The sequence below is a fragment of the Mesoplodon mirus genome (assembly GCF_964341445.2).
Source record: "Mesoplodon mirus genome assembly, chromosome: 4".
Lineage (NCBI taxonomy): Eukaryota > Metazoa > Chordata > Mammalia > Artiodactyla > Ziphiidae > Mesoplodon > Mesoplodon mirus.
Genome location: NC_138979.1, coordinates 135,555,997 through 135,582,852, shown reverse-complemented (window position 1 = coordinate 135,582,852; position 26,856 = coordinate 135,555,997). Strand labels below are relative to the sequence as shown.

The 26,856-nt window shown below is 34.4% G+C and overlaps 1 protein-coding gene across 5 annotated transcripts in view; it reads left to right on the top strand.

Annotated features, from left to right (window-relative positions):
• The window catches only part of MDGA2 (MAM domain containing glycosylphosphatidylinositol anchor 2), an 823,345-nt gene that overhangs the window by 580,804 nt on the left and 215,685 nt on the right, over positions 1 to 26,856 (top strand). For all 5 annotated transcript variants that reach the window (XR_014293890.1, XM_082618922.1, XM_082618923.1 and 2 more), the window contains one exon: positions 14,832 to 15,161. Coding sequence is in view for 4 of the 5 variants with exons in the window: in XM_082618922.1 (XP_082475048.1) it covers positions 14,832 to 15,161 (330 nt within the window). In the remaining variant the exon portion in view is untranslated. The remainder of the gene's footprint in view (positions 1 to 14,831; positions 15,162 to 26,856) is intronic.

Sequence of the window (26,856 nt, the reverse complement as noted above, 5' to 3'; positions counted from 1 at the left end):
GATATCTTTATATCTCTATATCTGCTCAGTATCTAAGAATATCAAATATATGGAGGAGTTCAGGTAGGCTGTTTTTCAGCTCTTCCTTTAGGTCAGTAGTTTTCATCTCGATGCATGAATCAGAATCCGTGGTGTAGCCTACAAATGCAGATCCCCAAACTCTACCCTAACGTAGCTTACTTGGAATCACTGGGGTATGTGACTCAGACGTTGTGATTCTGATGCTTACTTTTAGTTAAGAACCCACTGGCTCAGTGCTCTAAAATCAGTCCCTCAATTGACATATCATAGAGTCTTGCCTCAACCCACACATATTAGAATCCTCCTTGCTGAATTCCCCTTGGTTTGATGTTTTAAGCCTATACTGAGCAATTTTTTAAAAAGAAATAGCCTTCCAAAGTTGTTCCCTATTTGTCGTAAGAAACTGTTCAAAGATATTGTTCATTACTCTCTCCTGTACTCTTTTTCTGAGGATCATAGGAATGGTTGTACTTCTCTTGTACAGCTGTTTTGTTTTTATTCTAAAGATACTGTCAGTTTTATAATTGGCTATGTTTTTCTCATTATTTTGGCTGCTATAATGTTTAGTATATAATCTCTGTCTTGCCGCGATTGAATAACTACATAGAGGTTTATTGTATTTATTTTTCATATCAACTTCACCCTGGCTCTGTCTTATTTTCCTAACTTGATTTAATCACTGCTTCCTTGTTCCTTGTTGTTTTTACTGCAAGATGCAGTATATTAACAATAAATGTTGTAAGTCCCTTAGATCTTTTTTAGAATATGGCAAGGTATAAATAAGTAAGCAGCAACCTCTAAATTATGTTAAGGTGTAAATAAGTAAGCAGCAACCTCTAAATTATGTTAAGTCCCACTATGTAGAGAGTGCAGAGTGATAATTACACGTATACAGCAACGATACCAACTCAAAAGAACACAACTAAGAATTGAGATACAACAAAAGAAAACCCCAAAATAACAGAAAATATAACTATGGAAAGAAAGAGCACAACTGCATGTGATAAACCTCATGTATATCTTTGGTAAAAGAGATGAAGTAACAAATTAGGAGAGGAATAAAAGTTGTTGCACTAACTCTATGCTGATAGTGGAAATAAGAGTTGATAGTCATCAATAAAGAAAATAACAGAGACCAAAAAGAAACTGACATAGACTAAAAATACATACCTGTCTGTAGCCTTTAGTAAAGAAAAAAAAGTAATTCTGTCATAATTAGTAATACTTAGTGTCTAACTATGAGTTAAGTAAAGTAAATTGGTGATGATAGCCCTCAAATTTTCAAGAAAATGCAAAACTATGTTTCAACTCCTTTCCTAAAAAAAGCAGGGACGTATGTAATATATTTTAGAGTAAGTGCTTTTAAAAAGCTTTATCTTTTAAAGTTGTGGCCCTAAGATGATGTATTTTCAACAGAAAAACTTTTTTTGTAAATCTGAAATGTTTTCTCTGAGTTTCCAACTGAATGAGTTTTAAATTTGCTGTAAGAAAATGTTTATTTTTAAAAAAGGAAAGAAAAAAGAAAGTAGAATTGTGCCGGATGTTCAGGTATGGAAATATTTTCCAGATCAGCTAAATTCAAATTAATCCTTTATTTTGTTATCATGTAATGAAACAAAACATATGAGGCTAATGTATTGCTCCATCACCTAGGTCAAAGGATTGGATTCAGGAGAATAAATTTTGAGAGAATCTTTAGAACAACAGCTTCATAAAATTCTCATTGATTTGTTCCCAAATTTCATGTGAACCTACAAATAAAGGTGCCTGGTCCATATAGTATGATCTCAAATGTGTATTTCTCTTAATAGACTATATTTACAGAAAGCAAATAGTGAAAAAAAGGAGAGTCACACAGATATTCCTTAAAGTGGTGATAAAAGAAGTTTTAATTGAGGCCCATGGACTCTGAAGTGCTGCATCACATAGAAAGCTAGCAGGTGTTTGGAAATAAGCAAGTATAACTCAGTGAGGTGAGTGCAGAGGGTTTTACTAAGGTGGAATCTGTGCTGAGACAGAAACTGTGGATGGAAAAGCAAGTTGTGAAGTGATAGAGTAGACAGAGAAGAGAAAAGAGGAGCACAGATTAAGGACAAAGGAAGTGGAAATAGAGTCCGTCTGACAGCTAGAAACAAACGGTCAACCGTTAAAAGTTGTGCTGCTGGTGGGAATCAAATCTAATTGGAGGAGGTTAAAGGTGAGTGGTTTATATCTTAATGTTGTGACAGTGAGAAAACAAAAGAGAGTGAATAAGAAGTAACTTCCATGAGATAAAGAAGTTGAAGACAGGTTCTCTGCATTATTTAGTTGTTGTCGCTTTATTTTGTTGTAATTAACGAGGAGATTCTGATCATGTTTATAGATACAACGGAAGGGCCTCAGGTGAGGGAGAATTTAAGAGAAAAAGAGCAGAAAATTTAAGGTGTGCGATTTCCATATAGAGCTGGGGCTGAGATCAGGAGCACAGTTTAAGACATTAGCCCTGAAAGGAGGACGAAACTTGTATCCTCATAGACCGGAGGAGAATGGATGTGAATGGTTGAAATCACAGAGAAATACAATTTGTGGAATCATGAGGGGATTTGCTAGAGTTAGAGAAAGCTGAACTAGACCCAATTATTGGTACAGTAAAAATCTTTCTGAAATGACCTCTCAGCATCTTCAATCCACTGTATTCCCTTTCCTCCCTAATTCTCAGGCTTTCCCTGCCTCCTTCATGGTAACTAACTTTTTTTTTTAAGTGTTCCCTTCCATAATACCTAGTACAATGAATCTTTGTCTTTATAGCTCTGTATATAAAATTATTTATTTCTATGCTTTTCTCCACCACTAGCCTCTTCATCTTTGCACTTTTTTGGCAGCAAGCAGAGCAATAGATGTGTTGTGACTGCTAAGGTGACACTGAATAGAAAGCAGCTGACATCTACCATTTGCTTACTCAGTGGCGGTATCAGCATACTCAGAGCTTCATGGATTAATTTTATTATCATCTCCATTTTACAGATTTGGGAGACTGAGTAAATTACACAAGGTCACTCAGCTAATAAAAGATGAAATCATTTTGAAACCAAGACAGTCTGACCTCAGAGTACTTACTCTTCACTGTTACCTACATTGACTCTCTGAGAAGCCATTGACTCTCAGAAGAAAGTTGGCGGGCTATCAATCTCTCAGTCACAAATTATGAACATAATCATTTTTTAGATATTCCTACATGATATTTGGTTACATTCTTAATACTTCAAGAGTTACAATTTCTTAGGTAAAGAAGAGGAAGTTACTTTATATTGGCCACTGTTAACATCTTTGTCATTTTGTGAAGAAACCTAAAAATAATAAGTGCTTTTGTGAACCTTTCCTCAGGCTTTGGCTATGTGGGAAGGACATAGTTACATGTTAAGCTGTGTGAGGTCAATTTAGACCCTGTTGTTATTGATACTTGCAGGAGCTGTTCCTTAATACTATTTCACATGTTATAATCAGGGTAAACAATTTCTTGAGGGCCTTATAAAGAAAAAAGATATGCTGTGGCCACTTTTAACATCCTCTTTAATAACTCAATAATCCTCTGGATGAGCTGATGGCCTGTCTCCTTCTCTTCTGGCTCTGCATTTCTGGAGGATGGATGGACAGTTGTTTTCTTTGGGAGCACCATGTGTTTTGCAGGATCTTAGTTCTCCGACCAGAGATTGAACCCAGGGCCCTGGCAGTGAAAGTGCCGAGTCCTAGCCACTGGACTTTCAGGGAACTCCCAAGGATAATTGTTCTCTAAGGCAGTGGTTCTCAAACTTGAGAGTACATCGGAATCACCCAGTGAACCTTTTAGATGTGGATGGCTGGGTCCTACCCCAAGAAGTATAGTTTTGCTGTGGAGGGGCACCCAACAGCCCAGCTGTTGCTATTGGTCTAGGATCCACACTTCAAATACTAATGGTCTAAACTATAGATGTCATAGTTTTAGTTTCAAATAGTAGGCATACCTTTAATATATTACTAGCCTTATTATCTAATCATTTCCTTGAAGAATGAGTTAAGTGCAATTCTTCCAACACAGAAGTCATTGTTTCTGGTAAATGTGTCCTAACACTGAACTGGCTTATATCCAACAATTCTCTAAGTAATGCAAACAGTTGATTTGATCTGGGAGATATATTGTGGAACCATTTTTTTCTTAAAGTACTCAGCATGCTTTACGTCTTAAAGTTGTATTTTCATTGGATTTCAGTACCGTGTGGACCTTTGTCTTGTTCCTGTCCATAGGTATCCCACTATCCATCTCTTTACAGAACTTGCATCCTAGTTTGGCTTTTCTCCTTTCTAAGAGTATGTGAATCTTACATCTATGTCAGTTAACACTTAAAGCAGATATTTCCGTATAACCTTCAATATATAACATCTGCAATACCACCCTCCCACCGTGACCACCAATGATAACCTCCCTGGGTCATTCTCATAGACTATAAACCTGTATTTGCTACTGCTTAATACTCACTGAAACACTATCTTTCTATTTATCTTTGAATTGAGCCTGAACACCTGTGCACCTGGACCATACTCCTTTGTTCTAGTGTAAATTGATATAATTAACAGTCCTGTAACTGAGGGACAGATTGACAACTAGTTCTGTAGATGACATTGTTATGATCATCATAAGGATGTGGTTAAAATGTTGCTTGTTGTGTGTCTCATTTATGCAGGTTCAGGAGATAAATTCTCCTCAGATCTCTGGACCAAGAATATTTTTTCTCTGTTGTTTGTTAGGAGTTGGGATATTTTGAACTCACAGATACTATGAAACATGAAATTAGTATTTCCCTCTTTTTTATTCCTGTAAATATCAGAGCCAATTTATGACCCAGCTACCAATTTTACAGGATATAAAAACATTTCTATACCACCATCATTTTGACCTTATCTCATCTGCTTATTTGCCAGAATTTTCTCATTAAAAAGAGAAAAGGAAAGCTATAACATATATTTCTAAAATCTGCTTTAAAGACTTCTAGAGCAAGGGTAGGGTGTACTTTTTAAAAAGGAAATATTACACATTTCTCTTTATAATACACATATTAAAGGTATTTAGTTTTAGAGTCAGTCTCTTCACACTTCATTTTAGCAGTCCTTTCATCTTTTGGTTAACCCACAAACCCAGAGTCTTGTCCTGTGGCCTATTATCAGAAATTCTAGACCCACAGGGCATTAAAGATTAAATAGGGCTTACCACATTGGAGGAAACATAGCTTTATAAAGGGATTAAATTAACCTCCTTAACTCTCAAATATGCTTGTACTCATGCAACATTTCATCTTTGAACAACATACTACAACGTGTGTCTGTTGTGAGCGTAAGCATTATTTTCTTTAGTATTTGAAACTTTGTAGCAGTGAATTTCCTAGAGTTATTCAGTTTTCATCTGTTTCAATAATGCACAAGACTATAATGTAAAAGACCATAATGATGTAAAAGAAAAATTACATCGGACACTTTGTAAAACAGCAAAGAAGACTGTATTCAAGACTGTTGCAAAAGGAGTCACGACTCTTGCGCTAGAGGAGAGAGATTAAATGTAACTCTGCTGAAACAAAAGACAGAGGATTTTTAAATACTAGGATGAGCTAATGGAAAGGTACTAGAAGATATTAGGGGAGGTTGGTGAATGTGATTAAGCCATCTGTGCTTGCTAAGTGGTGTTTTCAAACTTAGGTTCCTACCCTCCTATAGAAACTGGGATTAGAAGTACTATCTCTTCTGATGATTACAGGCATACCTCATTTTATTGCACTTCACTCTATTTTGCTTCACAGATATTGTGGTGTTTTTTTTTACAAATTGAAGGTTTGCGGCAATGCTGCATTAAACAAGTCTATTGGGGCCATTTTTTCAACAGCATTTGCTCACTTTGTGTCTCTGTATCACATTTTTTGTAATTCTCATAATATTTCAAACTTTTTCATTATTGTTATATTTGTTATGGTTATCCGTGATGTTACCATTGCATGGACTTGCTGAATGTTAGGACTTGCTGAAGGCTTGGATGATGATTAGCATTTTTGAGCAATAAAGTATTCTTTAAGGTATGTACGTTGCTTTTTTTAGACATAATGCTAAATTGAGCACTTAATAGACTACAGTATAGTGTAAACATAACTTTAATATGCACTGAGAAACTAAAAAATTTGTGTCGGTTTATCTGAATATTTGCTTTATTGTGGTGATGTGAAACTGAACCCGCAGTATCTCTGAGGTATGCCAGTACATTTTAGACAGATGGCTCCTGGGTCCTTAAGAAAACCATTTCTGGCTTGTAGAAGATTTACAAATTAAAGGGGCAGAGAAGGAATCTACAATTGAAAGTTTTCTAAAGTTAAATGCTCTAAGAAAAGGGAGACCAGGGGCCTAGAGTCAGGAAGAAACCTGTCTAATGTTTAGTCACACTGACGGGAATGTTTAGTTGGTTTTTGTCATTGGTATTGACACTTGAGCTCCTCTCAAAATATGATAAGATAGTTAAGATCATTTTTATAAATTCCTAGTGAGTACAGATATTTTTCATTTGGTTGTTCAACATACCTAGGTTATTTTCCTTGCTCTTTAATATTAAAAATGAAATAATATATTCAAATGATTAAATCATTATTTTAATTTAAATTGAATATGTTGCAATCTTTTGTGCGTCAAGAAACAAAACAAACAATGATCACATGTCCCCAAACATGCGCAGCAAATTGGAAGTTAGAAGATTAAGTAAAAACTCTGTGATCTGCAATTATGACAAAATAATTTATAAACATCCTTTCTTTCTCAACAAAGACTGACTTTACAACTACTGTTTGAATGATGAAATTCCAATGAAGTAGGGAACTAGGAAGTGTGTCATGACAATTGTGATGCAAATGTGCAAAGTCAAACTAATTTATTTCCTTAAATACTACATCTTCCTAGTCATAGAAGTCTGTAGAAAGAATTTTCAAGAAGGAAGAAAGAATCAGTAATGGAAAGTGATATGAAGTGCAAAATGCAAGTGATATAAACATGGAGAAGAACTGGAAAATATCTTTGTGTTAACTGAGTAAGAGGTTATTGCTAACCTTTGAGACTTCAGTGTCAGAATAGCACCAGTGAAAACCAAGGTGTGAACTGTCAAATTGAATGAGTGCATAATGACACAAGGAGGCAATTGGTGTTTCACTATTTTTTTTAAGAAAAATGCTGCAAATAATTTGCAGGATTATTAGGGTTAAGGAATGTCTTCTAAGTTTAGATGTGACCTAAACAACTTTCTGCTCTGAAATTAAATAGCATATGAAAGAGAAAATATTGAAACTTCAAAAGAAAGTAGATAACCAAAAGAATGCATGGCATCAGGTACAGGGAGAGAGGTTGGCAGATGGGCAGGATCATTTTGGAAAGGAGAAAGTCCACAGCTTTTGAGACAGAAAATAAGGAAAGCAAAAAAAGTAAAGAACAATTTTTAGTTTGTTAGTCTCATTATTTTCATCCAGTTTGCACTACTACATGATCAATTCCATAAATATTAAGGATGTACTATTTTCAAAAAGACTTCAGAAGAACTATGTTTAGCACAGGCTTTTCTAAGCTGCAGTTCATGTTATAGCTGTTTCTAGTCCTAAGTCTTTAAAAACTAACAAAAAATATAACTCATCCTGGACTCGTTCCTCTTCTCATAGTGAAAGGATATATTTAATTTGATAGAAAAGGTGAGCTCAAAATACCTACTGATTTTTAACGACATAGGATGCGTAAATTGTGCTGATTAATATTCTCCTATTCAGGTAACTAGTGCTAAGATATACTATGTCAAATACCATTTACATAGTACAGTGGTATTACTATCTATGAAAATGTTTGTTTCTATTTATGACATTATATGGACACTCCGATAATTTATAGCTAATATATATTTACTCCTTACTTAAGATAGGGCTGAAATAAGAATGGCAAAATAATAATGATGATAGTAATAATATGAATTTAGTCTACTTCTTTTTCACCTCTCAAGGAAGGGCTTACATCAAAAAGCAAAATTTATGCCACCCTAAAAGATTTTTTCTTCCTTTCATTTCTACTCAAAATACCTGCAGTTATTCTATTGAGCAAGGACATTAGAAGACAAAAAATTCAACCATACTTTGCTTGAACATTTTGAATGATTAACTGCGGTAATTAGCTTTGAGTAAATTCACAAAATAAATAGAGCCTTGATACTTCACAATTAAACAGAACCCCAGCTTCCTTTCAGCATTTAATTCTGCATTCAAATTATCAGGGGTGCTATTTTAAACTACTTTTAGGAAATGGGTGTAATGAGTTTTTGGTTCTTGCATTATTAATGAACTTTCATTCAGACTATGGGTTGGCGATTGGTGTTGTTAGATAAAGGGAAGTGAGTATAAGAATGCTGAACAGTATATAAGAAAAAAATAGAACTTCCTCCTTCTATCCATCTTCTAGAAGTTTTAATACTTCTCATAATAACACTTTAAATACTTTTTTATAACAACATAAAATATAAATAAATAAATATTATTATTATTTCCTCAAGCAACTGAGCTAGATTATGTCTTTCTAGATTATATCAATAATTGCAAATTATACAGATGTTAATACATTTAATTCCTTTTTCACGCTATTTGCATATTTCAAAATGTGCATTTCCAAGATAGGAACAAACTGTTAATTCAGTTTTAAGAAATCCTGGTTGTTTGGGAAAGGAAGGAGCCACATTGCTGTTAGTGCAGATAGCTTTATTAGATGGCTCTGAAGTTTGTTTTATAAATTCATTGTGCCATTAGACATTTCCCCTGCCCTTTAGTTTTTTTAATTATAAATTTTATTTTCACAAGAGAGTTATATCTTGTCTATCATTTTGTGATGCTCATAATGGAAATGACTAAAACATCATGAATGGAGTCTAGGAGCTTCCCTGGTGGCACAGTGGTTGAGAATCTGCCTGCCAATGCAGGGGACACGGCTTCAAGCCCTGGTCTGGGAAGATCCCACATGCCGCGGAGCAACTGGGCCCGTGAGCCACAACTACTGAGCCTGCGCGTCTGGAGCCTGTGCTCACAAGAGAAGCTGCAATGAAGAGTGGCCCCCACTTGCCACAACTAGAGAAAGCCCTCTCACAGAAACGAAGACCCAACACAGCCAAAAATAAATATAAAAATAAATAAATTAATTTAAAAAAATAGCATAACGTTCAGTGACTTGAATAGGGCTGGTTAAAAAAAAACTTTCAAAAAAAAAAGAATGGAGTCTAATTTTAAAGTCATTTCAATGATTTTCATCAACTAGTAGATTCTCTTACTGTATTCTGGGAGATACTAGTCCTGAAAGCTGTTTCACAAATAAAGGGTTTTTTGTTAAGTATTAGCGGCCCCTCTAGGAATGTTGCGATGTGCATATTAGCATGTTCAAAGCTCTGAAAAGTTCTGCAGAAAAACGAACTTTTACTTACATAGTCAATCCTCAAACTGTGTTCGTTCTGCTTTCTTTTAACATGATTCCTATTAACATTTTTCTGAAACAGGTTTTGGCAAATGCTATTTTAGATAATATAACTATGTTTAGATGTCAGTTTTCTTCCTTCTTGCATATTTCCTTAGAAATAATTATCAGCTGAGCTCTAAAGCATGTGAACAAGCCCTTTTGCATGAAATTCAGTCTCCTTTACAAAGCAGGGATGAGTAACTGATATCTTGTTTGATAGCTGATGTGCCTGGCACATTATATAACTGGGACACAAAGCTAGCTAGTCAGTAGGTATGATGGAATGATGTCTCCTGAGTTTTTCTGTACAGAATTCCCTTCCTCACATATATCCCTATGTTAATACTGTTAGTTCATCAAATATATTTTGCTCCCAAAACAAAAACCTTAAATCCTTGAAGACATCATTTTTTTTCTTTTTTCTCTATCCTGTTTCCCCCCATGCATCTCAGAACATAAGACTACCAAACAGAAACAGAGTTAACATAGACATATCAGACTGAATGGAAACAATTAGAATCTGTAAAGTTAATGCTTTGTCAAGTTTACTTGATTTTAAAGAAAACCATTGAATACCAACTATAACAAGGAACCGGGTTCAGGATTAGGGACAAAAAAGAGAGTAAGGCATGGGCCCACTCCCCAGGTGTTCACAGTCCCCTTGAGGAGAAAGATAGACATCTAATTTATAATAGGACAGATTATATCTCTATACTATCATTTACTATCCCAAGTTGCTTTGCTGATGTAATATATTTCCAGCTCTTTATTCAGTTGGCATCCAGTACGACTACCAAGTACTTTTTTCATTCAGGTATTTTTATTGTCTTTAACAGAGAATACATGAATAGAAAATCAATTTTTATTTGTCTGATTACACTATTAATTATTTCTAGATTCATTCTTCTTAACAACATTTTGCCAGTGTTTCATGTTGACCAGAATCCTACTGAGATTGTAAGAAGTGATATATTTGGAGATTTTTAACTAATTTATCTACTTGGAATGGTGGTCAGTGGTCAGTCTGTGTCTCATCATCCTTCTGAAACAAATTCTTAGCAGAGTTTCAGAAGCTGACACCTGATATTTCTTTTCTCCAAAGAGATGCTTTGTCATTAAAATTTAAAACATTTAAAAAATGTCATTTAATTTAATGTTATTTTTGTTCCATCTACAAATTTTATTTTAATACAGACTATTATGTGTTGTATAATTCATGGAACATCTGACAAACAATCAGTGCATTTTATCATTTTAAATCTATAGCTATAGGAAAGATACAATCTCACAGCCTCCTCTTTGTTTTTATCTGCATATTGTATTCCTGGAAGCCATGGGCCTAGACTTCTCCAAAGCCCGTGGTCTTTAGCTCAAGGATAAACTCAAGAAGTAATCTAATTTTAAATAATTGAAGTGTGCCTTAGAACTTTAGTCATTCATAGGCAAAAATCCACTTTTATCTCTAGGGAAAGGTCCACAGCAAGCCCTATCCAGATCATTGCAGTGGCCTTACATTTATACACTAGTTTCATTCTATTCTCAGAACACCTTTGTAAATCTCAAAGTAGAGGGACTTAGTGAGTGCAATTAGAATGTCCTGGCAAGTAACCTCTCAAAAGTGAATGTGAGCCAGTTGCATTCAGTTCTCACAATATTATGAAAGGAGGCTATGGGTTATACTGCAGTGTTTCTAAGCTGATTATCCAGAACAGAGGCTCAGCTTGATGCCAGTTCTTTACATGCATTTCCAGACTAAACAAGTACCTTTTGAGGTTCATCCATCACAATTTATGATACATTAAGCTAAACCTAATGTTATCTCAGGCTGGTGTTACGGGATTTTCTATATTCGGGCTAAGAAATTGCATTTGGGGAAAGGGATTTCTCCTCTCTTTTTCCATAGAATTTCTTTAGTTCTATAGAGTCTTGTTATGCCTGTTGGACCCCTGTTATACTCTGGTACTAATCACAGATTGATTTTAAGTATTTGAAATCTTAACTGGTAGCAGGAAATGACTTTAACATTGCATGAACTACTATAAATTGTTCACTGAAAATAGTGTTTAATTATAAACGAAGAAACCTGCTTCCCCGTTGATTAACTATATTAAACACTTCATATTTTCAAACCTCTACTCTATTGTTAATAAGCTATTTCTCACAATGGGTCTCAGAGGGAGCATAATACTGTCACCTCCTATTTTTATAAATGATGCACTTGACCCATAAAAATTAGATTGCCCATATCGGACCACATAGAAATGAAAAACTAGAATTGGGTTTCAAGTTCTTAATGCACCTGTGCCTAGTTAGCAGAGCTATCTCTTAGTTTACTGAGCAGCCAAAATAAATTAGAAAATTAAGTAAATTGTCAGATGGCTACACACACACACACACACAAACACACACACACACTTTTTTTTTTTCCTTAGAACATTTCTGTTCATTATGTAAAACCAGATATTTTGTTATGGAGTAACATAAAACAAACTCAAAGAGATGGCTTTCCAGTCAATTGATCCATGCTACTTATTCTGATATTCCCTACATTTAGCGCACTTGCCAGACTGACTTGTCCCTCTTTTCCTTTTCAGAATATGTCATTTGAAAGACTAATATGATTGACTTTGGCCAAATCATAGAATTGTCTGATACTGAGATCAACAAATATTTGTGGCAATGAGTTCGTTCTTCAAAGCCCACTTGCTTATATTGCTTTCTATAAAAAATATAGTTACATATCATATTTAATTTTATTTCTGAATTGATTATTAGATTTATAATATTTAAAATATTTTTACTTTGGACTTTAAAAGTATTTCTCATGAATAAAACAGTCCATGATATGTAACATAGATATTGATCTCTTGTTTTTTTATCAGTGGCTTTTGAATTGTTTAGTAGTTTAAATCTAATTTGTCTGATGAATTTGCAGTTCTCTCAACATCAGTATCACTTTACTATGTCACTGTACAGAGAACAAAGCTAGAAAACAATAGCTGCCTAGTCAATAAATTTTAATCACGGAAACATCAGAGTTTTTTGTCATATTTGTATATGACAACCAACATATAACTTAGGAGTGGAATTTATCCTAAATGTACCCCCATATGAAACTATTACACACATATATATATATAATTTTTATCTTTGAAAAGTATGAATCGTCTGTTTAACTTTTTTTTAGCTTTATTATTTCTCTATAGAAACAGGATAAGGAAAATTCTTACCAAATGAAAGGAAACTTTCATTTAAATGTTATGAATGCTAACAAAAGTAAATGCTCCTTGACATACTGTTTTTTTAGGTCTGTTAAAAAATTAAAGGACATCCTATGATCTTATAATTTGCTTTGTGCTACAGAAATTTAATTGCATTTGAATTATATGTGCACAGTATATTATACTAAATATAGTAGCCAGATATGGACATTTTCAGCACATTTCCTTTTCTAGATATAAAGTCATATATTTCAGCACCCTATTAAAATATAAATATATGACTGTACATAATAGAATGCCATAATTTCTCCTGATTTCATCCTGAAGTCATGTACCGATAAAGTTATGGTTGGGAATAAATACGTTTCATAAGTTGCATTTGGAAGATGTGACAAACAACAATATAAGAATGTGATTTAAGTATTTGTCTTTCGGTATTTTCATTAAGACTGAAGCTTTGTGCATTTTCTAAACAATATTTTGGAGGATTCTCCTCTGAGATTCAGACTTCTTCAACCTTATAAAGCATTTCATATCTTTTTTTAGACATAGGTATCATATGCATTGGGTAGATAAACTGGACTATAAGTTATGAGTACACAATTTGCCACACATGAGGGTCAAGTTTATGTCTGTTTTGTTCATCTCATGTTATAAGGTCCTTGCCTAGTGCCTAGTCCTGAACAGGAGCCCTATAAATATTTCTTGAATAAAAAGAATGATATAAACGTTGCTTTTGATACTCATTTCTCTCTTCTTATTAAGATGCAAACAAGAAAGCAGATGAAAATATTTCAGGCTGAAAAGTAAAGAAAATTAAAATGATTTTTTTAAGATTTAAAAATGTATTAATGTCTAGTGCATTCTTAAATAGTTCTACAGACTTCCATGGTATTTCCTGGCCTTTATTGGACTGAGGAAAATCAAGTTAAATTGAGGAAAGTTTACCCAGAATGCAGTTAGAAGGCCTCCAATAACTGCAGGTCTTCTAAATTCACGTCACTTTTGCCAGTGTCATCATATATTTAGGTTTAATTGTAAAAGTGAATGAACAATATTTTATTCTGATAATTATGTTTCACTGCATATGCTACATTTCATCATATAGGGATGGTGATGTTAAAGGAGAGGGGCATGAGTAGGATGTTGGAAAAGAGAAAGATGTGTATATGAGTATAACTGCCATAAAAAGGAACAAACTCTATTCTAAATTGAGTACATGGTATCATTCAGAGTTCAGAACTGGAGCCCTTAAGAAGCCAATAGATGCTCCCCCAGCAGTTTCTGGTAGTTATCATTACTGACACAGGTTGTGAGAACAGCACTGACCTTAGACTCAGAAAGCACTGCTGTTAGGATACAAACACAGCATGTTTTCCAAGCCATCTGCCAAGAGGTTCTTTTGGCCATCTGCATGAAATAGCCAGCAAACAGTTTCTACTGGAGACATCTATGAATGGTGGAATAGAGCCATCATAGCAAATTTTTTGAAAAAAGTATTTCTTTCAATTCAGGTTATTTCACTTCTATTGAAAATACCTCATGAATATGAACTGACTGAATTTTTACCAAACTAGTTTTGGTCAGCATGTAGATACAACCTTAGAAGAATTTTCTTTAATATGAAATTTGTGCAATATTTGAGTTATTTGGGAAATTGTGCCATATTTAAAGTATGACATGGGTAAGCAATTGGGCTTAATGATCCATATAATTATTTTAATCTCTAATACCTAATGACTTTATATAAACATGTTTCATCATTTGTTCAAAATTCAATGGCAACAATGTTTAAGTATCCTATATAGATTTAAAGCATTTTTTATATTATTGGAAAATATTATCCAAGTTATAAAAATCAGTTTTAGAGTGTCTAAGTGACTTAGATCTTTAGATTATTTCTAAATTACCTAAATAAGGTTTATTAATATGCACACTACTTGGAAACTGAAGAAACATATGTACATTTTTCTTTATTTTGTTTTACTTTATTTCAGCCCAGAGATGACTACCTAGAGTGAATGCATCCCTAACATTATGAAAGTAACACTAATAACTTACGAAATTTTTATGTTTTAGCATTAAAAAAAGGACGATTTTGGATCACACCAGATCCTTATCACAAAGATGACAACATCCAGATTGGGCGTGAGGTGAAAATATCTTGCCAAGTAGAAGCTGTTCCTTCTGAGGAGTTAACATTTAGTTGGTTTAAAAATGGTCGTCCATTAAGAAGTTCTGAACGGATGGTTATTACGCAGACTGATCCGGATGTCTCCCCGGGAACGACAAACTTGGACATCATTGATTTAAAATTCACGGATTTTGGGACATACACATGTGTAGCATCTCTGAAGGGAGGAGGAATATCTGATATCAGTATTGATGTTAATATATCCAGCAGCACAGGTAAGAAGCATATTTATGATTCAAAAGATGTTCACATTGAGAATAATTTTCTTTTTTTACGTAAAACAAAATAGTCTTCAGCCAAGCTAAGAACATTCTAATTTTCAAAAAGCTTCCTGAAACCAAAATCCTAACATTCCAAATGCCCAATAAATATCATATTAAGAGACTTTGATTTTGATTAGATTTACATTAGGTTTTGATTTAGACTTAGATTTGATTTAGATTTACATGAGGTTTTACAGAAATAGTGCAAATAAATTTAATAGTGTTGTCTATGATAGGTATAGGCTTCTGGGTTAAATGGTACCAGTTTTTAAATTATTAACTAGGAACTCTCTGTAAAGCCTAAAATTATGTTAATTAATAATGTTAAACACCAAATGGCTAAAGAATTAGGACAATTTTCAGAAATGTGAAGCAAGCAGAAGCTATTTAGTCCATAGAAGAAAATACCAAGAGATAATTTGAGTATTCAAATATAAGGAATATAGAAATGTATTTTCCACCAACAAAAACCAATGATAAACATGTTAAAATGGTAATTAGATGTGACTCTTTCAAGAACCTTATGATAGAATCTCTTCACAATGAGAATGGCTAAATATAAAAATAGATTGGAGTGAAATTTCTTCTATTAAGGTTAAAACCAAAAATATGCTATCAGTTTTCTCTCAATTAAATGAATGTCTATGGATAAGGAAAATTACAGGGTAATTTTGGTATGGGAGGACATATTAGCTTAATTCTTAGGATGTTTTAAAGCCCTGTGATTCTATGAACTGCAATCAGTATGCATCTGGAGAACTCCAACGTTGCTTTATTTGTTTTGCCAGCTTGTTACTAGACTGAATTTTAATTTAGGATTTTTATATAATCCTAGGGCGAATAATGTGTGTTGAAAACATAGAGCACAAATGTAGATAGCAGACATACTGTTTTTTTTTTAATTGGAGTATATTTACTTTACAATGTTGTGTTAGTTTCTGCTGTACAATTAAGTGAATCAGCTCTATGTATACATATATCTCCTCCCTCTTGGACTTCCCTCCCACCCCCATGCCACCCATCTAGGTCATCACAGAGCTTTGAGGGAATTTAAATGGTTGGCTTCTCCTTTCCAGTCAGGCAGTATTTTGACTCTTGTATGTTAACAGATTGACCTGAGATTTTGTGTCTTTTCATGATTACAATTGCAATGCACACTGGATTGATTTTACTCCTTAAGGGATATAGTCCATACCTCAGGCTGACCAAATGTGCTTACTTTTCACCATTCTGCATTATTTCTAAAGGTTATTCCATTCTAGGGTGATGAAAGGTACTTGTGTTTGGAAATATGTCCTTTTCTAGGTAACAAACAAACAAAACCACAATAACTATTTTTTATCTAACTTGTGTTCAAAATTAGTGCTATCCCTAGATGGACTCATTTGAGGATATCTAAGGAAAGCTGTTGATATGCTCAGTCTGTCGTCATTCATTTATGTATTTATTCAATCAACAGATATCCATTGAATGCCTGCATCAACATCCTAGGGACACCCATATATGATATTTCCCATAAGAGTAAGAAAAATTTTGTAAAATCCATGATCATTTTTCTTTATTTATGAGAGACAATTTTCCAGATGGTCTACACTGAATTATGACCATTGCTTTGTTTGGTTGGTTGTTTGCCTGGTTTTGTTTGCTTGTTTCTTTTTTGAAACCAATGACAAAAACTTACATGTAAAGAATTAGTGCTCCTATCTAACCAGACTTGTCTGATGGGAGTGCAGTTCATATACTAGTAAACTTAGACAAAAGAGGGAGCAGAGAATGGAGAGGAGAAAGGAGCATTATATAATTATTCACAAAATGAGTCCTAACATTCATTTTTATATACACTAGTTAGTTACCTATTTGAAACTGTATTGTAAATGACCAGCATTGATTCATGAAATTTCCAAAAATCTTAAAAGGAAAATTCCAAAAGATGATCAGAAAAGCAGAAAATCCTCAAGAAATGCCTCTTATTAATAAAAGTTTAGTTGTAATAATTAAGGTTTTTTAACCATTATTACTTGTCTGGTTACCAAAGGTGACAGTACTCGAGATGAAGGAGATATATTAAATCCAAAACACTCCCCTTTTCTGTTCCCTACCCACCACAGACAGACCTAGTTGTGGTCTGTCTCCTCCCTAGAGTGGAAGCTCCATGAAGGCTGGGGCTTTCTCTGTATTGTTCATTGTTGTAATATCAGCATCTGGAACAATACATGGCACTTAGAAGATACTCAATAAATTATAATTAAATCCAAAAAATGAGCTAATTTTTGCATGTAGCTTTCCTTTTAGGTTTCTTTCCTCCTCCTATTATTACCTCTGCAAGGTAGACATTTGGTGTCTCTCTTCTTGATCTTGTAATTCCCTGCAGACTTTAAGAAAATCATTCATAGACCAATTTATACTATTATTTAATATGTTATCACTCTCAGGGGCAGGACTGGCTCCATAATTTGTGGCATCCAGTGAAATTTTTAAAAATGTGTCCCTTGTTCAGAACTTGATAAGGATTCCATGATGGCAATATCAGAGCATTAAGCCAAGTGTGGGACCCTTCTAAGCATGGCTGCATAGGTGACATGCTTGCGGGACTGGCCTGTGCACGGGATTGTATTTTGATAGAGAGGTCTACAGAAGATGGTGTTTAACCCAAAGGATAAGTCACGAATGTGATTACATATTCTATTTTCATGCTGAAACTGGATTTGATGTTTCATTTTGATACAGTAGAGTTGAATACCAAAGTGCAGTATAAAGATCTGTAGATCAGAGATTGTGTGATTTAGTTGGTATCAATAAAAATTATTTTTATCCCCACAGAGTAGAAGACTACACTTAAAGCAGTGCTTTAATCTGAAATATAGAGATATTACTGGGGATAGAGTTTGAACAAGCTATAGCATGGAGGAAAATCTTAAACTGTATTAATTCTATGAACCATATAGGATTCAGAGGAAATTCCCACAAATTCAGCAAAGTCAAAAAGAAGGAAACTACTTAAGACATAAGTAAATGTATGGTGCCCTTTTAGATTTTGGGTTTTGCTAGTTATTACTATTTTAGGGAATTTAGAATTGACCAAGTGGTCAGTGGTTTTTTTTATGTGTTAAGCATTGTGATTATGTTAAATGTAAGCAATTTTAGGATGACATCTTAAACTTAAAAAAAAATCTGAACCTTTTGTTTTTCATAAAAAATCTTACATTGAATCTTAGTTGTTACTGTGTTTTAAGAGACATATATGAAACTTATTAAGATGAGAATGAGGTACCATAAGGCACTTCTGCCTAATAGTTTGAAAACTGTTTCTTTAAATGACAGAACTGCATCTCTAGATATGTTTTTGAGGACTTTAAAATTGAAATATAAAATATCTCAGGAAGGTAAATCCTAGTTTACAGAATTATTCATATTTTTAAAAGGCAGTGATTTGATTTAAAAAAAAACCTTTGAAGAGAGAGGCTACATGCATTTTGAAGTTTTCCTCATGCATCTGACTGAATAATAAAAACTATGATATATGTGATAATAGATTATGTCTTCTTTTCACATTAACTCAACATTAGAAATATTTATTTTCCTCCTGGTTCTGCAAACATGCAAACTGTTTTATTGTGAGTATTTGTTGTTCTGTCAAGTTAAAATCATGTCCCTTGCAGGTCTTTTACTGTGTTACTGCTCTGTATCTGGCTGTATGTCTCATGGTGACAGACAGTGGGCCTTGCCCTTAGGGAGCTTACAATCTAAGTTGTCAAGTTACTTAGTTGTCAGATGATTTAAAAATAAGACACAATATATAGTGGAATGGATGCTGTACTTAAAGTTTTATCAGACTTCTGTAGGAATCGTGAAGGTTTTTGTCAATGTGGGCACAGGAAAATTCCACAGAAAAACAATATTTAAGTTAAATCTTGCTAGAAGGAGCATTATGACAGTGACAGTGAAGGGAGAAAACATTTGGAAAAATATAGAGGATGAAGAAAGTCCCAGAAATATTATGTGATTCTTGCTTTTTACTGTAGAATTAAAATTAACTGATACTAATACAAACAAGTTTTATTGGTTTATTTCAATTTTATTATTATCCTTAATGAAGCTATATTTTATGTGGCTAGACTGCAGTAACTTGCACTGTAGTAATTGTAAAGTTCTCAATTAAAAAATTAAATATACTGAAATATTAATTGTTGCAGTTAATCTTGTAAAATGAAAATCCTTCACATACTTGCTGGAAAATGCATGTAAATTTTAGTCTAAAATTTTGGCAACAGTTAAAATCAACCCTTAAAATATTGTTTCTTGTTTCTTATTTGTTTACATAAGTAGAATTGTTACAGTAGATTTTTAATTTTCAGAGGGTTGCTGAAAAATATCCCATTGCTTCCTCCAGTATTGTTATGCATAAAGTCCTTCGGTGCTCTTCAGCTTGCATGTATTCCTTTGCATGACCTGAAAACTCGTAGGTTTATAGTAAACTCTGAAGCATCTGCATCATGCCTAGAAAATATAAACAGTGAGCCTGGTGATCTGTGGAATTCCGTGGTGAGACATCATCTGGTAGGCACATATAGCAGAAGACTCAATACAAATTTGATGATTTTTTTTTCTCCCCTGTTTGAGTACAGGGACATTTTATATAGCAGAAAATGAGCAAGATTTAGAGGATTAAACCGGAGGCAGCAACATAAGCATAGGTAAACAGAGAAGGTAACAAATTGAGAAAATTCGTTGGAAATTTTATTTTTGCTGCTACCTGGCTAGTTACTATAATTATGATAGTTAATTGTCTGTACAAGTATTCACACCTGTGAAATAAAAGTTCTTGATAATAGAGGACTATGGTACACAACTAATAAGAATAGTTGATGAGCATGAGAGCAAAAGACACATGATTGTCTTCTTAATTGGATTTGCTTCTTTGCCCTTTTCAAGTTAAGGAGTAGAAACTCATGAAATTTTGCTAATCAGAACTGAAGTTTTATAGAATGACTATAGTGTGTGATGGGTTGTTTTACGTAAGAGGAAGTCATAAGTAAGACTAACACATGTAAGACCTGACAGTGATTTGATCAGAGAAAACTTCCATGTAGTCAAAAAGAGTCTGATAATAAATATTTTAGTTTTTCAGGCTATATGGTTTCTGTTGCAACTGTTCTGCTCTGCTAATATAGTAAGAAAGCTGCCACAGACAATAAAATGAATGGGTACCACTTTGTTCCAGTGAAACTTTATTTACAAAAACAAGTGGTGGACCATATTTTGCCCATAGGCCATAGTGTGCTAACCTCTAACCTAGACTTCTGAAACCCTGTTAATTAAGAAATAAAATCATAACAAAGCTGAACTCTGTGAACTTACTAGGAAATTAAGTTAAATCCACATATAACTTATTTGTTTGTACAAACATCAATATATTTTCTAATGATTGAGGCAAAAATCTCAGTTATTCCTTATTCCTCATTTATGTGTATACAGTTGACCCTTGAACAATGTGGGGGTTAGGGGCACTGACACCTGAGCTGTGAAAAATCCGAGTATATTATAGTCAGGCCCTCCATATTTGAGGTTCCACATCCTCATATTCAACCAGCCCGTGATCATGTAATGCTATAGTATAGTATAGTGTTTATTGAAAATCCACACAGTTCAAACCCATGTGGTTTAAGGGTCAACTATATTTTACTGGGCTCCTTGTTAAACATATTGCTCTCTGCTAGGGTGCCCAAGTTCTAGAATTATGCTGCAAGGATTCCTGAGATTACTTTGAAATTGCTTGTCTCATTCCTAGCATATAAGATTTTCTGCTACTGTCTCTATTCTGTTTGTGAACTCTTTCACCTATTTTTTTATCTGTTTCTATATACATATATTTAAATTTTGAATGGCTCAGGATACAATGAAAAAAACCACAATTTTAAAATAGTGAGATTTACTCCAAACTTTAGAGTCTTCCTGGATATGGAGACAGTTTCCTCATTTCTGAATGGATGGCTGCCTTTCACACTGGCCTTAGGCAGGACTAATTTCATACAGATTGAATTTACTCTTTAGGTGTTGAAAAATTCCTCTCTCTCAGTTGACTCTTGTGTTTATTGGAAGGGGTATTATAACTGTCCCTGATAAGGGCCAAAAAAATAGTGTTTTAATCAGCATGTCAGTAGGGAAACTATCCCCCTAAAAAAACTTTGAATTATCTCTTCTACAGCCATTCCCACTTTCTTTTCATAGGCATTGAAAATGCCTATTCACCTATATAGCACTGGAACTGGAACTAAACGTGGCTAGCTCATATCTTTACTGTGGCTCTTAGACCCTTAAATTGCTATTGTGTTTAATGAACTTACCAGGGAAAAAATGAACTGCATAATATTGTTTTTATTGACCATGTACACAGAACATTCCTCAGGAAATATTGGGCTTACAGCATACCTGTAGAGATACCTAATTCCATTTGTTTGTGCTTTTTCAGTAAAGGATGGTATTAATGTCAGCCTACATGGCAGACGTAGTTATAAAATTCATATTTAGGTATATAGAATTTACCAAGAAGAATATTTTATGCTTGACATTGCCTATTAGAAAATAGGTTTTACTCCTTATATTAAATGTGTTTTATAAAAATTTATTCAATAATTTGGAATTGTTTCTTCCACTCATTTATGTTAGTCTTACATTGTTCTGTGGCTGATGCAGGCTTTCTACATAGGAGACGTGTAAACACAACAATCTGGAAGTCTTGGGAGTGGTTAGGGGTCTTGTCTGGAAACTGTTTGAATGAGTAGTACAGTTGTTTTTTTTAACATCTTTATTGGAGTATAATTGCTTTACAGTGGTGTGTTAGTTTCTGCTTTATAACAAACTGAATCAGCTATACATATACATATATCCCCATAACTCCTCCCTCTTACATCTCCCTCCCACCTTTCCTATCCCACCCTTCTAGGTGGTCACGAAGCACCGAGCTGATCTCTCTGTGCTATGTGGCTGCTTCCCACTAGCTATCTGTTTTACATTTGGTAGTGTATATATGTCTGTGACACTCTCCCACTTCATCCCAGCTTACCCTTCCCACCCACCATGTCCTCAAGTCCATTCTCTACATCAGCGTCTTTACTCGTGTCCTGCCCCTAGGTTCTTCAGAACCATTTTTTTTACAGTTTTTATTCAGATTATATATTTAAAATAATGAAAGAAGGAGGGCAGACAGCAGAAGCAAGAAGAACTACAGTCCTGCAGCCTGTGGAACAAAAACCACATTCACAGAAATATAGACAAGATGAAAAGGCAGAGGGCTATGTACCAGATGAAGGAACAAGATAAAATCCCAGAAAGAAAAAACTAAATGAAGTACAGATAGGCAACCTTTCAGAAAAAGAATTCAGAATAATGATAGTGAAGATGATCCAGGACCTCGGAAAAAGAATGGAGGCAAAGATCGAGAAGATGCAAGAAATGTTTAACAAAGACCTAGAAGAATTAAAGAACAAACAAACAGATGAACAATACAATAACTGAAATGAAAACTACACTAGAAGGAATCAATAGCAGAATAACTGAAGCAGAAGAACGGATAGGTGACCTGGAAGACAGAATGGTGGAATTCACTGCTGCAGAACAGAATAAAGAAAAAAGAATGAAAAGAAATGAAGGCAGCCTACAAGACCTCTGGGACAACATTAAATGCAACAACATTCGCATTATAGGAGTGCCAGAAGGAGAAGAGAGAAAGGACCAGAGAAAATATTTGCAGAGATTATAGTCGGAAACTTCCCTAACATGGGAAAGGAAATAGCCACCCAAATCCAGGAAGCACAGTGAGTCCCATACAGGATAAACCCAAGGAGAAACACGCTGAGACACATAGTAATCAAATTGACAAAAATTAAAGACAAAGAAAAATTATTGAAAGAAGCAAGGGGAAAATGACAATATACAAGGGAACTCCCATATGGTTAACCGCTGATTTCTCAGCAGAAACTCTACAAGCCAGAAGGGAGTGGCATGATATACGTAAAGTGATGAAAGGGAAGAACCTACAAACAAGATTACTCTGCCCGGCAAGGATCTCATTCAGATTCGATGGAGAAATCAAAAAGTTTACAAACAGGCAAAAGCGAAGAGAATTCAGCACCACCAAACCAGCTCTACAACAAATGCTAAAGGAACTTCTCTAAGTGGGAAACAGAAGAAAAGAAAAGGACCTACAAAAACAAACCCAAAACAAATAAGAAAATCGTCATAGGAACATACATATCAATTATTACCTTAAACGTGAATGGATTAAATGCTCCAACCAAAAGACACAGGCTTGCTGAATGGGCACAAAAACAAGACCCATATATATGCTGTCTACAAGAGACCCACTTCAGACCTAGGGACACATACAGGCTGAAAGTGAGGGGATGGAAAAAGATATTCCATGCAAATGGAAATCAAAGAAACCTGGAGTAGCAATACTCATATCAGATAAAATAGACTTTAAAATGAAGAATGTTACAAGAGACAAGGAAGGACACTACATAATGAACAAGGGATCAATCCAAGAAGAAGACATAACAATTATAAATATATATGCACCCAACATAGGAGCACCTCATTACATAAGGCAACTGCTAACAGCTGTAAAAGAGGAAAGCAACAGTAGCACAATAATAGTGGGGGACTTTAACACCTCACTTACACCAATGGACAGATAATCCAAAATGAAAATAAATAAGGAAACAGAAGCTTTAAATGACACAATAGACCAGATACATTTCATTGATATTTATAGGACATTCCATCCAAAAACAGATTACACTTTCTTCTCAAGTGCACATGGAACATTCTGCAGGATAGATCACATCTTGGCTCACAAATCAAGCCTCAGTAAATTTAAGAAAATTGAAGTCATATCAAGCATCTTTTCTGAATACAACGCTATGAGATTAGAAATGAATTACAGGGGAAAAAACGTAAAAATCACAAACACATGGAGGCTAAACACCACGTTACTAAATAACCAAGAGATCACTGAAGAAATCAAAGAGAAAATCAAAAAATACCTAGACAAATGAAAATGCAAACATGACAATCTAAAACCTCTGGGATGCAGCAAAAGCAGTTCTAAGAGGGAAGTTTATAGCTATACAAGCCTACCTCAAGAAACAAGAAAAATCTCAAATAAACACTCTAACCTTACACCTAAAGGAACTAGAGAAACAAGAACAAACAAAACCCAAAGTTAGCAGAAAGAAAGAAATCATAAATATCAGGGCAGAAATAAATGAAATAGAAACAAAGAAAACAGTAGCAAAAATCAATAAAACTAAAAGCTGGTTCTTTGAGAAGATAAACAAAATTGATAAACCATTAGCAAGACTCATCAAGAAAAAGAGGGAGAGGACTCAAATCAATAAAATTAGAAATGAAAAAAGAGAAGTTACAACAGTCACCTCAGAAATACAAAGCATCCTAAGAGACTACTACCAGCAACTCTATGCCAACAAAATGGAAAACCTGGAAGAAATGGACAAGTTCTTAGAAAGGTATAACCTCCCAAGACTGAACCAGGAAGAAATAGAAAACATGAACAGACCAATCACAAGTAATGAAATTGAAACTGATTAAAAATCTTCCAACAAACAGAAGCCCAGGACCAGATAGCTTCACAGGTGAATTCTATCAAACATTTAGAGAAGAGCTAACACCCATCCTTCTCAAACTCTTCCCAAATAATTGTGGAGGAAGGAACAATCCCAAACTCATTTTATGAGTCCACCATCACCCTGATACGAAAACCAGACAAAGATACTACAAAAAAAAGAAAATTACAGACCAATATCACTGATGAATATAGATGCAAAAATCCTGAACAAAATACTAGCAAACAGAATCCAACAGCATATTAAAAGGATCATACACCATGATCAAGTGGGATTTTTCTCAGCAATGCAAGGATTCATAAATATATGGAAATCAATCATTGTGATACACCATGTTAACAAATTGAAGAAAGAAACAATATGATCATCTCAATAGATGCAGAAAAAGCTTTTGACAAAATTCAACACCCATTTATGATAAAAAAACTCTGCAGAAAGTGGGCACAGAGAGAACCTACCTCAACATAATAAAGGCCATATATGACAAACCAACAGAAAACATCATTCTCAGTGGTGAAAAATGGAAAGCATTTCCTCTAAGATCAGAAACAAGACAAGGATATCCACTCTCACCGCTGTTATTCAACATAGTTTTGGAAGTCCTAGCCATGACAATCAGAGAAGAAAAAGAAATAAAAGGAATACAAATCGGAAAAGAAGAAGTAAAACTGTCACTGTTTGCAGATGACATGATACTATACATAGAGCATCCTAAAGATGCCACCAGAAAACCACTAGAGCTAATCAGTGAATTTGGTATAGTAGCAGGATACAAAATTAATGCACATAAATGTCTTGCATTCCTATACACTAATGATGAAAAATCTGAAAGAGAAATTAAGAAAACACTCCCATTTACCATTGCAACAAAAAGAATAAAATACCTAGGAATAAACCTTCCTAGGGAGACAAAAGACCTGTATGCAGAAAACTATAAGACATTGATGAAAGAAATTAAAGATGATACAAATAGTTCAAGAGATATACCATGTTCTTGGATTGGAAATCAATATTGTGAAAATGACTATACTACCCAAAGCAATCTACAGATTCAATGCAATCCCTATCAAATTACCAATGGCATATTTTTACAGAACTAGAACAAAAATCTTAAAATTTGTATGGAGACACAAAAGACCCCAAATAGCCAAAGCAGTCTTGAGGGAAAAAAACGGAGCTGGAGGAATCAGACTCCCTGACTTCAGACTATACTACAAAGCTACAGTAATCAGCACAATATGGTACTGTCACAAAAACAGAAACCTAGATCAATGCAACAAGATAGAAAGCCCACAGGTAAACCCACACTCCTATGGTCAACTAATCCATGACAAAGGAGGCAAGGATATACAATGGGAAAAAGACAGTCTCTTCAACAAGTGGTGCTGGGAAAACTGGACAGCTACATGTAAAAGAATGAAATTAGAACACTCCCTAACACCATACACAAAAATAAACTCAAAAATGGATTAGAGACCTAAATGTAAGACTGGACACTATAAAAATCTTAGAGGAAAACATAGGGAGAACACTCTTTGACATAAATCACAGCAAGATCTTTTTCGATCCACCTCCTAGAGTAATGGAAATAAAAACAAAAATAAACAAATGGGACCTAATGAAACTTAAAATCTTTTGCACAGCAAAGGAACCATAAATAAGACCAAAAGACAACCCTCAGGATGGGAGAAAATGTTTGCAATTGACAAAGATTTAATCTCCAAAATTTACAAGCAGCTCATGCAGCTCAATATCAAAAAAACAAACAACCCAATCCAAAACTGGGCAGAAGACCTAAATAGACATTTCTCCAAAGAAGACATACAGATGGACAAGAAGCACATGAAAAGCTACTCAGCATCACTAATTATTACAGAAATGCAAATCAAAACTACAATGAGGTATCACCTCACACCAGTTAGAATGGGTTTCATCAGATAATCTACAAACAACAAATGCTGGAGAGAGTGTGGAGGAAAGGGAACCCCCTTGCACTGTTGGTG